Raw genomic sequence first — 14960 nt, 5'->3', positions numbered from 1 at the left:
CTGTCTGTGGAGCAAAGCCAATAGAATATTCATAAGACATTACTTAATGAAAAATGTACGTCTAATATTTAATATATTAAAAAATACCACTGGTTCAATAAATATAAATATTTCATACAAGTATAAATGTGAACTATTTCTTTCTACATCTTTTATATACATAATAATATTCAAATCTTTTCCTGTAAAACACTACAGTCCTTAATTGAATTTATAGTCCAATAATTATCAATTACCAGTCCCAAGTAAGAAGAGGAACAAAATGTCATAAAAACATAATTACAATTTTGTTCTAAATTTTTTCATATTCATTTTCATATTTTTCATATTCAAATACTATTCCATACAATTATACGTCACTTTATTGTCCGATTTTTTGGAATGTGACAAGATTATATCACATGCTTTGCCAAGAATTATCAAGCTATTTAAGATCTTGAATGTCACCAGAATAAAATAGGCTAGAAGCAACAAAATTATATTGGCTGGTTGAACAGGTGGTGTAATAGTCGTACAAAGAACTCTTCCTATTGCAACTCCTAGAGGAAGGGGAATAAAACCCATCCTACGGGCTACTACATCTGATGGATCAGAGAAGGCGCTCTCCTGCCGAGTTTGAGCCATATCATAGGCTACTTTAATAGTATAATCTCTGTATACTGTTGAATGAAGTTCATTGAAACGAGTTATAAAGGCGTGTTTAACCTATTGTAGAAAGTAATTCGATAAATGACTTAAAAAGACAAGTTTCTTTCTGATGGTTATCTCTGAAAACTATGATAATCTATTTACCCAATCTACAAGGACTTCAGCAGAGAGCAACATTATACAATCTGGAAGAAGCACTGCGAGTCGTTCAGCTTTCCATGCATATTCCTTCATTGTTTGAAGATTTACAGCAAGAAGGAGCATCATTAAATGAAAACGTTCCCTTACGTCTGCACAAGATAGTTGAAAGAGATTGTTCTTGTCAAATTTCTTAAATACAGAACCTTTCAATTCTACAAACTGAAATAGAAGTTCATGCAATAGCATTATTATGTTCCACTGTAGAATGTGTATTTCTTGATTTTTCTTATTATTTTTATACAAATAACTTTTTTTATTCAATTCTTTTAAAAATGCTCTATGAAGAGTAACATATTAGTAATGACTTACATTATTAGACATCATTATAGTGAGCAGAGCTTTGTTGCTACTGTTTATAGCAACATTCAAAGTTGTGGCTTGGAAAAGTACCAAAATACTGTGTAATACTATGAAAGTAAATATTGCATAGGAAAATATTAAAATCATTTATATCTCAATATAATGCACTCCATATAATATAACTGAAATATTTTCAATTTTTAGTGATAATAATGCACTATAAAGTTTGAAATGAATTGTAATTACTATTTTGATATTTTCAAGGTTAAAAGGTCTTAAAAAATTTGAGTTATACAATTAATACTTTCAATACTGTAGTTGTAATAGTGCTTTAATTTAAACATTCATTAAAATATAGAAAACTAATATCTTCAGTAATAAACCTAAATCAAAACCTCATAGATTCTAATAAATCTTCCAAAGTAATATTAAATGTAGTACAAAATTCTCTTCTACACCCAATGTTTATAGAAAGGATACAAACATAGGTAAAAGCAAACAATAGATGAGGTAGGATGCCCAAATGTTGAGATCTTGCTTGTGACTTTGATCTAGGCTCTGTAGCTGTCCAGAAAAGGGCATCTATTATATCTTGCCCAAAAGCACTGAATAATTTATCACCGACTTCCAACATATTATAAAATATGTAGAGTTTTATCACAGACTGACTTTTCACCAAATGGTACATCATCGAAGTGTCAACCTTCCATGTAGCTGCCCAACAGCTGATCACCACGATTCCTTTTAAAAGGTCACACATTTCTGCTGGTCTTAGGTATCGTTCTCCAACTCTTAAATCCCTCTTCTTTCTAGACCATAAATTTATTTTATATAGAATAGAATATGTGTAATCAAATTTTAATGTGGTATGAATGAACATTTGGGAGTATTTATGAATAGCTTTTGTCCCTTTTATGATTCATATTTGTATAAATCTATAAAAAGTGATACTTAGCAATTGACCCAGGCTATATGAGCATAATAAATAAGGCAGATATTTAGGTGATCCCATTTAGCTGAGCCACCTTGTATATTACTTTAACTTTCAATCAATATCAATTTTGTTTTTCTACACACTTTCATATGACTTTATTTTCCTGATATCTGTGGATATTAATATCTTCCTTAGATGTATATATGACAATGTTTTTGTTTAGATATTCTATTGCATATATATGACATTGTCAATCTTGAACATGTTAACCAATATAAATATAAATTTACCCGAGACAATGCCATAGGGGTCTTGTAACCATTGTCCATAGTGCCATCATGAATCTTAATGGTAAAAATGTATAAACAAATAGAAAAGAATCTGCACACTGCAACAGAAAATTGTTCTATTATACACTTATCTTTAACACACATACATATATATGACATAGAAGAACATTAATCTTAAATTCATGAAAGCATTAAGATTATGTGAAATACTATAAAAAATAATTAGATTACTTTTACAAACTGCATATTAAACTTATTTAATACTTATAAAGAAACATTCCATATATGCGTACTTGCAAAAATCCATAGGCCATAAATTTTTCAACTTCTTTTGGAATTTTCATAAATGAATAAAGTTTTTCTCTCCTTGCAGAGAAACTTTCCTCATCATTCTCTAACTGATAGCCTCTTGTTAATTCTGTTCGTAGAAATTGTGTAAGAGACACACCTGTAATGACAATGAAAAACATTTACAATATAAAAATTTACAAAAAAAAGAAAAGATTGCTTTTAGAACCTATATTTCTTAAACATTTTTATTCTTCTTAGTAAGCACCATAAGCTCTTAAAGTCTTAGTTCCCTCATTTTATAACACTCTGTACATTATTACGAAAAATTTATAATTTCATGTTAATAAACAATTTACCAAACAGATGACAGTTCAAACAAAATTACCTGGTTTTCTATGCTGATATTCTCCAACGTTTAATTGGGCTTTCATATCTTGAATTTTATTAATATGACTATCCAATTGTTTCGTAGGTTTAATTTTTACGTACGTTTTATCAGTATAACTTCGCCAATTTTCTTCGGTATTCATTTCTGCGTATTTTTTTATTATTATTTCCTAACCTCAAAATTTCTCGTTTCACTATAGGACCGCTTTTAACTTTAAATTTCTCGTCTCCTGTTGATTTATTCCTAATTATTTAAATTACTTCTTTACTTCTAAATCTCGATTCGCCGATTATGTAAAGGATCAAGTTATAATTTTCTTTGCAAAACATTATATAAATTAAAATCGCTCTATATCTATGAACATGAACTAACACGGACGAATAAGAACATTTAGCATAAAAATAATGTCTCTACCTATGGATCGTTTGCGTAAGTGACGTTTATATTGAACTTTTTGCAATATTGACCCTCAAGCGTTTTTTAAAGTGTAAATTGTTTTATATTATTCTTGTATCTTGGATTTGTTTTATTTTGTTTTGATTCATCTTATTACATAATAAAGAATTCATCGATAGTACAAATTACTACTACAAAGTAATATATAATATGTCGTATGCTATGTACTATATAATATAATATAATATGTTACTATACCCAAGTACTAATTACTGAATGTAACACGTTTAGTCTGTAATTGAAATATACGTATTAGAAGATACATTATATTATAAAAATAATTTGATAGCTACAATTTTTAAATAGAAAATAGATATTTATCTAATCTAAATTTATCAGTTTGCTAAATAATATCTTATAACCTTCAAATGTTTAAATATAAGTTAATCATTTACTGTATGCTAAGTTTGAATTTGTAATGTAACTCATAATATACTATTACTAATTATAGCTTAATATAAATAATTACTACTTAATAAGTAATGTAATATAAATAAATAATATATATATAAAAAATATATGTATTTATATAAAATATAAATAAATATTAATGAAATGATAAGTTATAGGATATAGGTTATAAATTCATTTATAATAAATTTCACAACTTTAACTGAAGTAGTTGAAATAGTTGAGATGTAACTTATTTACTCTTGTTATGCAAGAGAATTTACTACTGGTACAGTAAATTTATATATATAGCATAAACATACAGATATATAAAATAATATAGAATATTAATTTGACATTTTGTGATGAGAAGTTTACGTCTCTGAATATCATAGTTTTCTTCTCTACAACTTGTACGAAGTAAACTACCGCCCATACGTCGTTTGGATTAAGGATTACTGTGCACTCCTTTGCTTAGGCGGCTATAGCCTTTCTTTCGTGTAAGGAGGTTTGCTCGCGTCAGGGATATTTTGTCCGATTTTTAATTGTTAATAACTAAAAAACAAAGCCAAAAACGCAATTTCTTTATTCTTAATTTTCGTCTTATTTCGGCATCAAGAATCACCCCTTAAATTATGAAAAATCTGTAGCCAAATACCCTGTTTATATGAACTTGTGGTAGATATAAAGATTATACATATATAAAATATCGTAAAAATAGTCATCTTTATGCTTCCTATTTATTAATCAATTTCGTTTAATTAAATTAAATATGACACATATTAAATTGCTAATATGTAATTAGTGCAGGTAATTACATTTCAAATCCTTAAATTTTCTTCGTCCAAAATAAACATATTATCACACGTGTGTTTACTTTTCACGTGCATACTTCTCTTTGTTTGGGAAATAATATATTCGTTCACTTTATTATTGAAAAAGTAAAAGGTTTTCAGGAATCTTATGACTCCTATTCGTACACAGTTGACTTACCTCACGCCCCGCCTCTTCCATTGAAATTGAGGGGGCAAGCTACACAGCAGTTGTATGTCGAAAATCGAACCGATGAGATGTTTTTATGTCACTCCGCGTCAGGTATCGATTCTTCCAGTACTTCGTACATTCTTTCATGCTTAACTTCGTTTAATTAACGTATGTACGTTCATATTCAATAATTTTTAGCATTCTAATTTATTCTAATCTATCATCTGATCATCTCTTTTTCTTTGTCCGTATTTTTGGTCGTGACATTTGCCGGTAGTTCGTATAATGAGCTTTCAAAACGCAATTTGATTTTGATCATTGTTTTATTTTTATATAATTTATTCTCCTTATACATTTATTTTAAAGCTTTCGTCTTCTTTTGTGCATATTATTGGTCCATTGGATGCATTAGAGTGGATTAGAGAACGTTACGAAATTCGAAAGGGCGCTGTGATCGATGATGAATCCGTTAACTTGTGATGATTTGGTAACATTCGATTTATTTTAATAAGTTTATCTCTTATGAATCATTGCTAACATTTATTCAAGTATTTAATCAATATCTGCATTTTTAACGAATAATTAACGTTACTAACACTTAATAAGACAAAGTATGCGATAAGAATACGAATATCAAACTACGTTAAAGAAATCATTTCTTTTTATTTCGAGTATCAATTGGTTTTTTATTTCAAGTAAATCGAACAATTTTTTTTCATTGTTTAATACTAATTTAATGTGGATTTTCTAGATTTTGTCATATTTTATGTTTTACTGCCTTTTTCGCCAATTTTCTATAATAATGTCGTCATTTTACTTTTTTCAGGAATTTTTGTGATATTTAATAATAAATATTTAATAATAATAATAATAACGCTGTCAGAGGCATATTTAAACACATTCTGAGCATCGCATCTTTTTCCTATTGCGCAGTTTTGTTTAACCGTTAAAAAAACACACTATGTTTTATTAGTATGAAGCATATTTGAAACCGTAATGCTGGACATTCAGAGCATATTTTGTACAAATCAATTTTTTGAAATATTGGTAGATATTTGATAATATTAGAAAGTATTGTACAATGCATAATAATATTTTACATTATATATTCCACATTATTAACATGATATTCTTCTGTTTGTGATAGATTAGTAATAATTAATCAACGATTTTATAAAAACAACGTTTTCTTCAACGAGCACTTGATACTCGGTACGAAGAAGGAGAAAACCCCTACCCTTTAAAAACTTTTCTTTTAGAGAATTTCTATGACCACGCGCAATGTGGTCGGTAGAGTCAGTGTTCGCTGCGTTTTATCGTTTTTAATATCTTTTTTCACGAGCTGTCATTAAATTTAATTACAATAATCATACACAAAATTAGAGTCAGCGTCACCAGACGAGTCAGTCCACCAATTGTGATATAAACGGACGCGACTTTTATTTTTGTTTTTTCTTATACATCTTTTTTTGAAACATTTTAAATCGCAAGAGAATAAAGTCTATCCTGAAGTTCAAGAATATAAGTATTTTTGTATATTCCACTATAATTTAATTTATTATTTGTGTTTTAACCAAACTACTAGCAACTTCTTTTAAAATGAGATGTTAAAGATTTAATAATGAAATATGCTTCACACGTGTTTTACGTTGTTCACAAATCATTAGGTTCTCAATTTCTACATCTTTAATTCATATCTTAGAGTCGTTAGCTGTTGATTTCCGTCTTATGAGAATTAAAGGTCATGGTCTGGACGTCGTACACGATTTTCTTTCTTTTTTTTTTTTTGTAGATCATTTACAATCAATTCTCTTTGAGAATTATAAGTAAATTCTTTTGGCGTGCTTGCTTTCCTGGGATATAGATCACTGATTAATTCTATAACTTGCAGAGATGAGAAAGGTTTAATAGGAGGAGACATCTGGAAGGGCGAGTGCAAGTATTCCGTTATTTCGGCGGCAATAGTGGAGGAATACGGTTTGAAGACATTAGTTAGGTGACTTGCAGACAAGTTGGCTTCTTGTATAGGGCTACGCGCCCATCCACCTTGTGGACAGCGAATTGGAGGGATTATTTGCGGAGGACGAGTGAGTTTCCTGGATGCCTTCCATAGTGAGTAGTTGGAGTCAGCTGTGGGAGACAGATTAGCAAGATATTTTTGAAAACAGTCATTTTTGTAATTTTGGAGGATTTTGATTAGTTTTCTTGTTGCGTTATTTAGCTTGCGCTTGTTTCCATGTGTTCTATGACTTTGCCATACTCTTCTAAGTCTGCGTTTTTCTGAGATTTTTATTATTATGTAACGAGGGTGTTCATGTTTATTGACAAAACATTTAGTAGGGGTGGAAGAACGGATCGCGTTTATTATGCTGGTATTTAAATATTCCATGGCTGCTTCTATATCTTCATTTGTTTCTAGGTATATTGAGGCTGATGTTGAATGAGATGTTGATGAGAGCAGCCAGTTTGTGAGTTGGTTATGAATAAAGCCATTAGGTTGATTTTCGATAATTGTTGAGTTAATTGTTGCTATGACGGGTGAATGATCTGAAGAGAGTTCCACAGAAGAGTTGATTTGGATATATCTTGGCGAGATGTTTTTAGTTATAAAGAAGTCTAATAAGTCAGATAGTTTGTTAGTGTCAGTGAGCCAGTAAGTGGGTTCGTTTGTACTGAGGTAATTATATCTGTTGGCGTTAATGCATTTCAAAAGATTTTTACCTCTTATTGTGATAAGTCTGCTGCCCCATTGCGTATGCTTAGCGTTATAGTCTCCTCCAGCTATGAATCTATTGCCCAGGTCTCCGAGGAATTTATCGAAGTCTTCTTTGGAAATAGAATGTCTAGGAGGGCAATATACTGCTGATGTGGGTACTTTAAGTCAAAATTATATCCAGAAACCACATAAATCGAAAGCAAATCATATAATAGAAGTAATAGAAAATAAAGGGGGATGTACCCATTATTAAATAAGTATATATGTTTGATAAGTAATTATGGTTAGTTACAATTTATGTTGATTATTATTTTCTTATTGTACATGTGCTATTATTTCGTTTTTAAAATAAAACAATCTGTTTTTTGTTACACACTGAACCTCATAATATTTTTAATTATTTTCAACGAACCGCCATATTCTGAACTCTGAATGTTTTGATATTATACGTTACAGACGAAAAACTTTACACGCGTCATTGAGAAATTAAAGATAGCTCACATGGGCCATCTCTTTGACGAGGAGTGTAAACAAGAGATCGTTGCCTGGCCGCCACATACGAAGGACAAAGGCACCAAGAAGCAGTCATCAAGAGTAGGATTATTCCTCCGCTTTATGATACTCCCAGCTGATGGTATGACCGCCGGATACGACGGGGCAGATTTATCTAGGCAGATCCGTGTAAACAGATTCACAGATCAGATACCAACAATCAGTTGTAGTGTACGGTTCTCCTCTGTCTTACGAAGATCAACGGTCATGGATTCGTAATGGATTCATCAAGTACGGCTCGTCTCCGTCTCACGAGGTTCAAAGGTTGTGATTTGACCGTCAGGTACGGCATAACAGGTGATATTGTATTATATCTAGAAGGGACAGTTCCTTGATAGTTACGCATCCAACAAATTCATATAGTCCACTTTGTCCTTCGCAATCTAATTGTGAGTCGCATGCACTTTTATTTCTCTGGTCACTCAATCATGTCGCAGAAAGTTGCATGCATTTTTGTTCCTCTAGTCACACAGATGAAAGGTCCGAATCGACACGGGTAACTGACTGTAATACATAAAATTCTTTACGAGCATATTTTTTGTTTTTTTTTTTTATTGTTATTTACAATTTGTGCAGCTGGGCATTCGGTAAATTCACGAGCATATTCATTATGACAGCAAGTAGTACCTTTTTTATGTCTTGCTTTATTTATGTTTTATTTACTAATTCAGGATAGGTTTTTCTACTTGTTTTTAAATCTTGTTTTTACATGTTGATAATGTATTAACAACTAATATATATATAATTATAATATTGACATAATATTACAATATAAGCATTGATATGAATAAATTAATATTAATAATTAGTATATGTATCTATGATTAAAAATCACAAAATAAATTCATTATACGTAATGTATAATAATCTTTTGTAGCGAAGAAGTCTGATACCCTCAAACTTCGTTACTATGAAAATTGATATATAATTTTATCATCCGTTTTGTCATAATATGGTGAAACTTTATCACTCGAGTCCCATATCCAGTACAATTTTAGTAAAATTTGAAACGTGAAATGTCAAAGTATCGAAGTCTAACTTTGTCCGTTCAATGTATCAAATTTCACGTGTAAGATTACACTTCGCCAATAGGCAGATATCAGAATCAAAACAAAGTTTGATGGTTCTTTGTGTTTCTAAAGATGTGTTTTGGTGAAGGAATCGTCTGAAGGTATTTCTATTAATATTTCACTTGCTAGAATTCACTATTATTCATTGAAGTAAATATTATTTGCATCGAATCTTAATCTGTTTGGTAATAAATATATTCTTTATTAATTTCTTTCATCCAAGTTTAGCAGTTTAGTAATGTAGTCACTTAATAAAGTAAAGTAGATTATAAAGTAAATTTATTAAAATATAAAATGAAATGAGAGTATAGAATCAAAGAAAATATTATTTAGCCTATTAGATACAAAGTACAATAGATACATTAATCCTATTTTAGTTTAAACCTCCTCATGTTCATTACCTTATTCACGTGCTCAGGTGCTACTTAGATGGCAATAGGCATGATGACTAGTTTATAAGCTTAAACAGTTCCTCAACGACTGAATTGCAACTGTTCGGTTAGGGTTGCGAACCTTGAACGATATTAACGCTCAAGATACAAGGAGATCAACGACTTCTAGTATGCTTATGATTTGTATGTTTATTTATTTAGTATTTAGTATGAAAGTTTAGTTTAAACGTAAGCGAGAGTTTTTAAACGTAAGCGTGAGCGTGTTGAACCTTCAGTCCTTTCTCGAAGTGCCTGGTGCTTATATTTTAGGTGTCGGTTTAAGGAGTGGGTTTAGGGGAGGTTAGGATCCTGTTTAGGTGAGAATCTGTCTGTCCGGTCTTGTGACTATCAAACTGTCGTGGGCATCTCGCAAGTTTTTTTTTTATTTAATTTACATTCACAATTTGCCCAATTTGGACATTTGGTAGAATATCTCGCAAGTAGTGCGCCTTGTTCGTATCTGGTCGAAGGTGCGTAGCGTAACGTCCCGGTAGAGACATTAACCGATGATCTGTTGTAGAGGTCTCGTTAGGTGTCGAAGTTTATGCTATATGTATATGCTACTGAGCGAACCCGCGAAGCGCTTAAGAAAACTAAGTTATCGACGTGGTCCGAGTTGTAGACTTTATAATGTACAATGTGGCAAATTTCACCTTCTCAAAAATAGCAGTTGTGCTATCCATATTGTAAACTAAATATAATCTTATATCCCGAACATAGAGGATAATATATTTTAGGGATCTTTGTTGTCTTCATTTCCTGTCGTGTAAAGTTTAGTTTAGAATAGATTAATTTTTCATTAATCTTACGATGAATAGTCATATGTTTCCCGGATATACATCAGCGCATTATACAGCCACATAACATGGCCGTTGTTTTACGTATAATTTTATGACTGTATCGGTAATTTTATAGCACTGCATTTTGCAGTATCATGATATTTTAAAGCTTTTTGTTAATATACAAGGTGTTCAGTGAAATGGTGGTGGTCTACATTATCCCCTTTAACTGAAATTTCGTATTATCCTTGATTCTTTGAAATTTACCATAATCTTATTTTCTTTCGAAATTTTAACTTCGAAGACTACGAAGGGATAAAATAGTCAGGTATTGTGAAAGCATTTAATCAAACCATCGATCGATTAAATAGTTAATTAAACATAAGTACAGTATCATATTGTTAAAATGTTTTCTATGATTTTATTTGTAGATGTTCGCCTAGTGCCATATATGAATTTGGGAGAAACTATTGGTCGACGTTCTGGGTAGTTCAATTGGGAAAGCAAGCAGGACGATCCTGGTTCGATTTATGAAAGCTAATCGACTTTCCGTATTTCCCGAGTTTTCTATTCTCGAGATTGCTTTCAATAGCATGACGTACTGTTGATTTCATAGCATCGTAACTGATGTTAAAGATATTCAATGACCTATGACCGTCAGGTCTCTATTCATAGTTTTCATTTATTCATACACGAGGAACGTCGTCAGTGTCACGTAATTTTTAGGGTTGGTTGGTGAAAATAAAATATAGTTGAGTCGTAACACAACAATTAACTTTGTTTTAATCAACCTTTATTGTAAATTCACCAATCACAATGTAACACGCACTGAATTAGCATAAATCACAATTCACTCCAACCACGTTATGTAAGACTTAGTTACAACAATATATTAAGTACGCGACTTATAAGGGTAGAGACCGATATAGATATGTTGACTATTCTAAGGATACAGAATAAGTGAAGTTTTACTGACGATACTGTGTCTGAGGAAAGTTAGGGGTGGGGTGGGGGGGTGTGTCTAAGGACACGGGACTATCGAATTTGTTGATGACAATTTTAGTTAGGGAAGTGGGGGCATTAGACACCGTCTCCGATTGGATAATAAGACGGTTGGTGGACCAGGAAGGTCCTCGTGAGAAAGTTGCTAACGGAACATATCAGACGTGAGGAATACCAACTTTCAGCCACTAAATATCATAGCGATTGTTTTATATATTTTATCATTAGACCGAGGATTTTTGTGCAAATTCATATTTTTATGAACCTAATTAAACAAATGAAAAGTAGAAATTTGACGGTAAACATTAGGCAGCTTGTTTTAAACGTGGCATAATAGCACGGTAACGGTGCTATTCGATATCCATCGAGCAAAGTCTAAAAGTATTTAAAATATTTATCACCCAATGAATATTGCAATAAGCATTGTGCTTTAAATATCTTTTATATTTTTGCATATTATCCTCCTCCTTGACCGTTGGTATTCCCAGGTCTTTCCGAATTGTCCTCGTTCCTAACCTACCATGACGCGTTTACTATTGTTCTGAGTATTTTCGATTGCGTTGCCTCTATTTTGGTTATATGGCTCATCTGCATATATAGATGATACTGCGTTATCGGTCAATGAATTTTTGTCAACGAAAGATGATTGGAGATACGAACTGATTCTCTTATCGAGTAGGTTTCTTTCCCTTATTTTTTTTGTCGGTTTATTCTTCTGTGGCGTCGTCTTATCGTATAAAATTAAATAATACTTCCAATGATTGAAACACATACTTCGATCATTCTAACGTTTCGATATCGAGCAGGCACATTTTGAATCGACAGATATAGCAAAAGAGTCAACAAACACCGAAACCTCCTAATCACTGGACTACTTGATACGACGGACTAGATTCGCAGGCTGAAGAGGCACTACCCACTAGACCTAAACGTTAGATTCAATTAGTTATCTAAATTAAGTAATATTCACTTATTTATAATACTTACTTATAAATTATACTTATCTATAATAAGTATTAACTTATTATAAATAATCAGCCATGTCACTGCGCCACGCCAGAAAAATTACTGAAAATCCTCAACGTGAGAATTGATTGTAATTTTAATAAATAAATAAATAAAAAAAAAACATTTTGAATCAGATGATTCTGCATGGTCGATCGATCTCCAATTATGCTACTGCGACTCGTCGATATGTAATGTTATAACCATATAATACATATTATATATATTGTTCGTATATATCAGATTCGTTTCAAATTTTGCCAATATAATTATTATATTATTATTATTATTATATATACAATATAAAATATGTATATATATATTGAACCAGATTCAACACAATAAAAAGGAGGAAAAAGTTTACATAAACGCATGACATAACCTTGTTTTCGAGTTACTGCTTATTCTGTGATACTACACATTACATAAGTCAAAAATTTCGTAAGAAACGGATGGGTCATGCTGTTTTCAACCTTAATGTCAGCTCGCTTATCAGATCTGAATCCATTCAATTACAGGTTACAGAGATATTTAATGTTTATTGTTCACAAAACGTCAGTTGATGATGTTAGAACGTTTTGTAAACGCGACGATCAAAGCAACTGCATACGATGCATTCGCGCTTCTGTCGAAGCTAAACCTGTTTCTTTAAAGATAAATGAAAAACTATTACAGCAAAAACTATGCTTATTTACATCTTTGCTTCATTTTCTGCGTCACCTTATGCAAAGATTGCAAAATATTTATTGGAAACGTTGCATGCGAATAGCTAATTACTGACTATATATTCAAGTTGCAATGCATATTAAGATCAGTTTGTAATGCATATATATATTGACCCACATATGGAAAAGTTCAAGATCACTGTTAATTTATTCTAATTTTTCGTCAAGTGTACGTAATAAACATAATCCATATGCACAAATGCAAAGAAATATAGTCTTGTAAGTTTTATATACATTTTGCAAGTGAACGCAAATTTCATTATTAGAATCACCAGTGTTTCGTTACGGTGTAACGAATTTTCAACAAGTTTCGTCTGACGCATACAATATATGCTTATAAATTTCTCGCGATAACCGTATCTATACGTAACAGATATGAATCTCATACGCGATTCTAAGAGTTTAAGAAAGAAATATGAGAAAAGTAACAATATTTAAATGTCAGAATTTTTCTAATTAAACACGATCCTTTTTTCTACGACGACGCAAGGCGGCGGTTATCCTCGTATTAAGTTTCCATTGCCGTGCAGATATTGTCTGGCACCAGTAAGAAAGGCCAACTCGACGATTTTAACAATTTCTACCGAGTTCTATTTTTCTCTATAATCGCAACGAAGCGATTAACGTTAATAACCTCGGACAAAGTTATTAATATCCGAACGTACGATGTATGTATATATATATATATATATATATATTTTGTTTCTCAGATTCGTTTCAAATACAATTACGATAGCTGTGTCTCGTTACAGAGTTAATGAGATTTCAAAATGATTTGCAGGAAGGAAGGAAATAATAGATGCACAAAATTGTTTGTTTTATATTATTTTACTGAATTATTTTATGTAGAATCATGCTTTAGAATCGAACTTCTGTATTATGGGAAGTTTGGCATTATCCGCAGATTTAAATGACCTTGAACTTCCCGCTCGGTATTTTGAAAATAGTTTCAATCTATTACAGCAGCATTTCTATTAGGCATTATGTCTATTCGATCTTTCGTTACCTTAAACCTTTTCTCTTCTTCAGGAATGGAGCTTCTCCTGGACATTCTTTTTCAAAACAAACGTTTTGCAAGCTCTCATGAGCATTAAAAACACTTCTATCACAATTTTGTGCCAGTCGCACAGCTATCCATTACTTGTAACGAGAGTTTGTATTCTTTTTTCATCCGCAGATTCGCCCTTTAATTTATCAAAAATTGACTTAGCCCGATAGCATATTGTTCTGCGATCAAGTGGACATTTTTTAATCCGTAATAGGTCGCCACGTCATAACTTTAACAAAGTTCCCATTTCAGCAGCGAGCGGACCTCATAAATCAACCGAATGACCTTCCTTTATCACTATTACAAAACGTCTAAGAAGACGTTGGAACTTTGACTCCATTTTCGAAAAGTTTTATGATTTCTAATTAAGCCTGTAAGTTTATAACGTTTCTTTTCTCGTAAATAGAATTCTGTGATGAAGGAGGTGATTGACGTCTCGATGTCATCATTAATGATATTTTTAATAAATTTTAATAAATTTCATACCACTTGACTATAAATATGCTGCCATTTATGCTAGTTTTATATAGAATTACAATCGTAATTTTAATAAATTTTAATAAATTTCATACCACTTGACTATAAATATGCTGCCATTTATGCTAGTTTTATATATAATTACAGTCTTATAACGTAAGTTGTATTATTGAACAACGTTATAAAAACTGTAACGTTGCGACAATTATATGTAAATAAAATTGCAATTATAATATTTACTATTTAGCTAATTATTATTATTATATAATATAA

At 31.3% G+C, this 14960-nt stretch overlaps 1 protein-coding gene and 1 long non-coding RNA gene across 3 annotated transcripts; one reads left to right on the top strand and one right to left on the bottom strand.

The window, feature by feature from the left end:
* Window positions 1-43: 43 nt before the first annotated feature.
* LOC126874185 (protein TAPT1 homolog) lies at window positions 44-3436 on the bottom strand. The gene is made up of 7 exons (XM_050635928.1): window positions 3050-3436; window positions 2667-2821; window positions 2374-2471; window positions 1630-1958; window positions 1159-1256; window positions 793-1008; window positions 44-705 (listed from the first exon to the last, which is right to left on the bottom strand). Exons 1-7 carry the CDS (start codon window positions 3192-3194, stop codon window positions 337-339), a joined length of 1410 nt encoding a protein of 469 aa, XP_050491885.1. The 5' UTR covers window positions 3195-3436; the 3' UTR covers window positions 44-336.
* On the top strand, window positions 3339-14960 carry LOC126874227 (uncharacterized). Of its 2 annotated transcripts, none has more exons than XR_007692693.1 (6): window positions 3339-3481; window positions 6774-6994; window positions 7302-7559; window positions 7683-7881; window positions 8055-8433; window positions 14192-14960. It is a non-coding gene; the product is annotated as an uncharacterized LOC126874227 (long non-coding RNA). The 2 variants fall into 2 exon arrangements; XR_007692692.1 differs by lacking the exon at window positions 14192-14960 and adding an exon at window positions 10862-11881.

Source organism: Bombus huntii, chromosome 16, assembly GCF_024542735.1.
Source record: "Bombus huntii isolate Logan2020A chromosome 16, iyBomHunt1.1, whole genome shotgun sequence".
Lineage (NCBI taxonomy): Eukaryota > Metazoa > Arthropoda > Insecta > Hymenoptera > Apidae > Bombus > Bombus huntii.
Note: the sequence above shows the minus strand (reverse complement) of the source record. Positions and strands in the feature narration are given on the sequence as shown.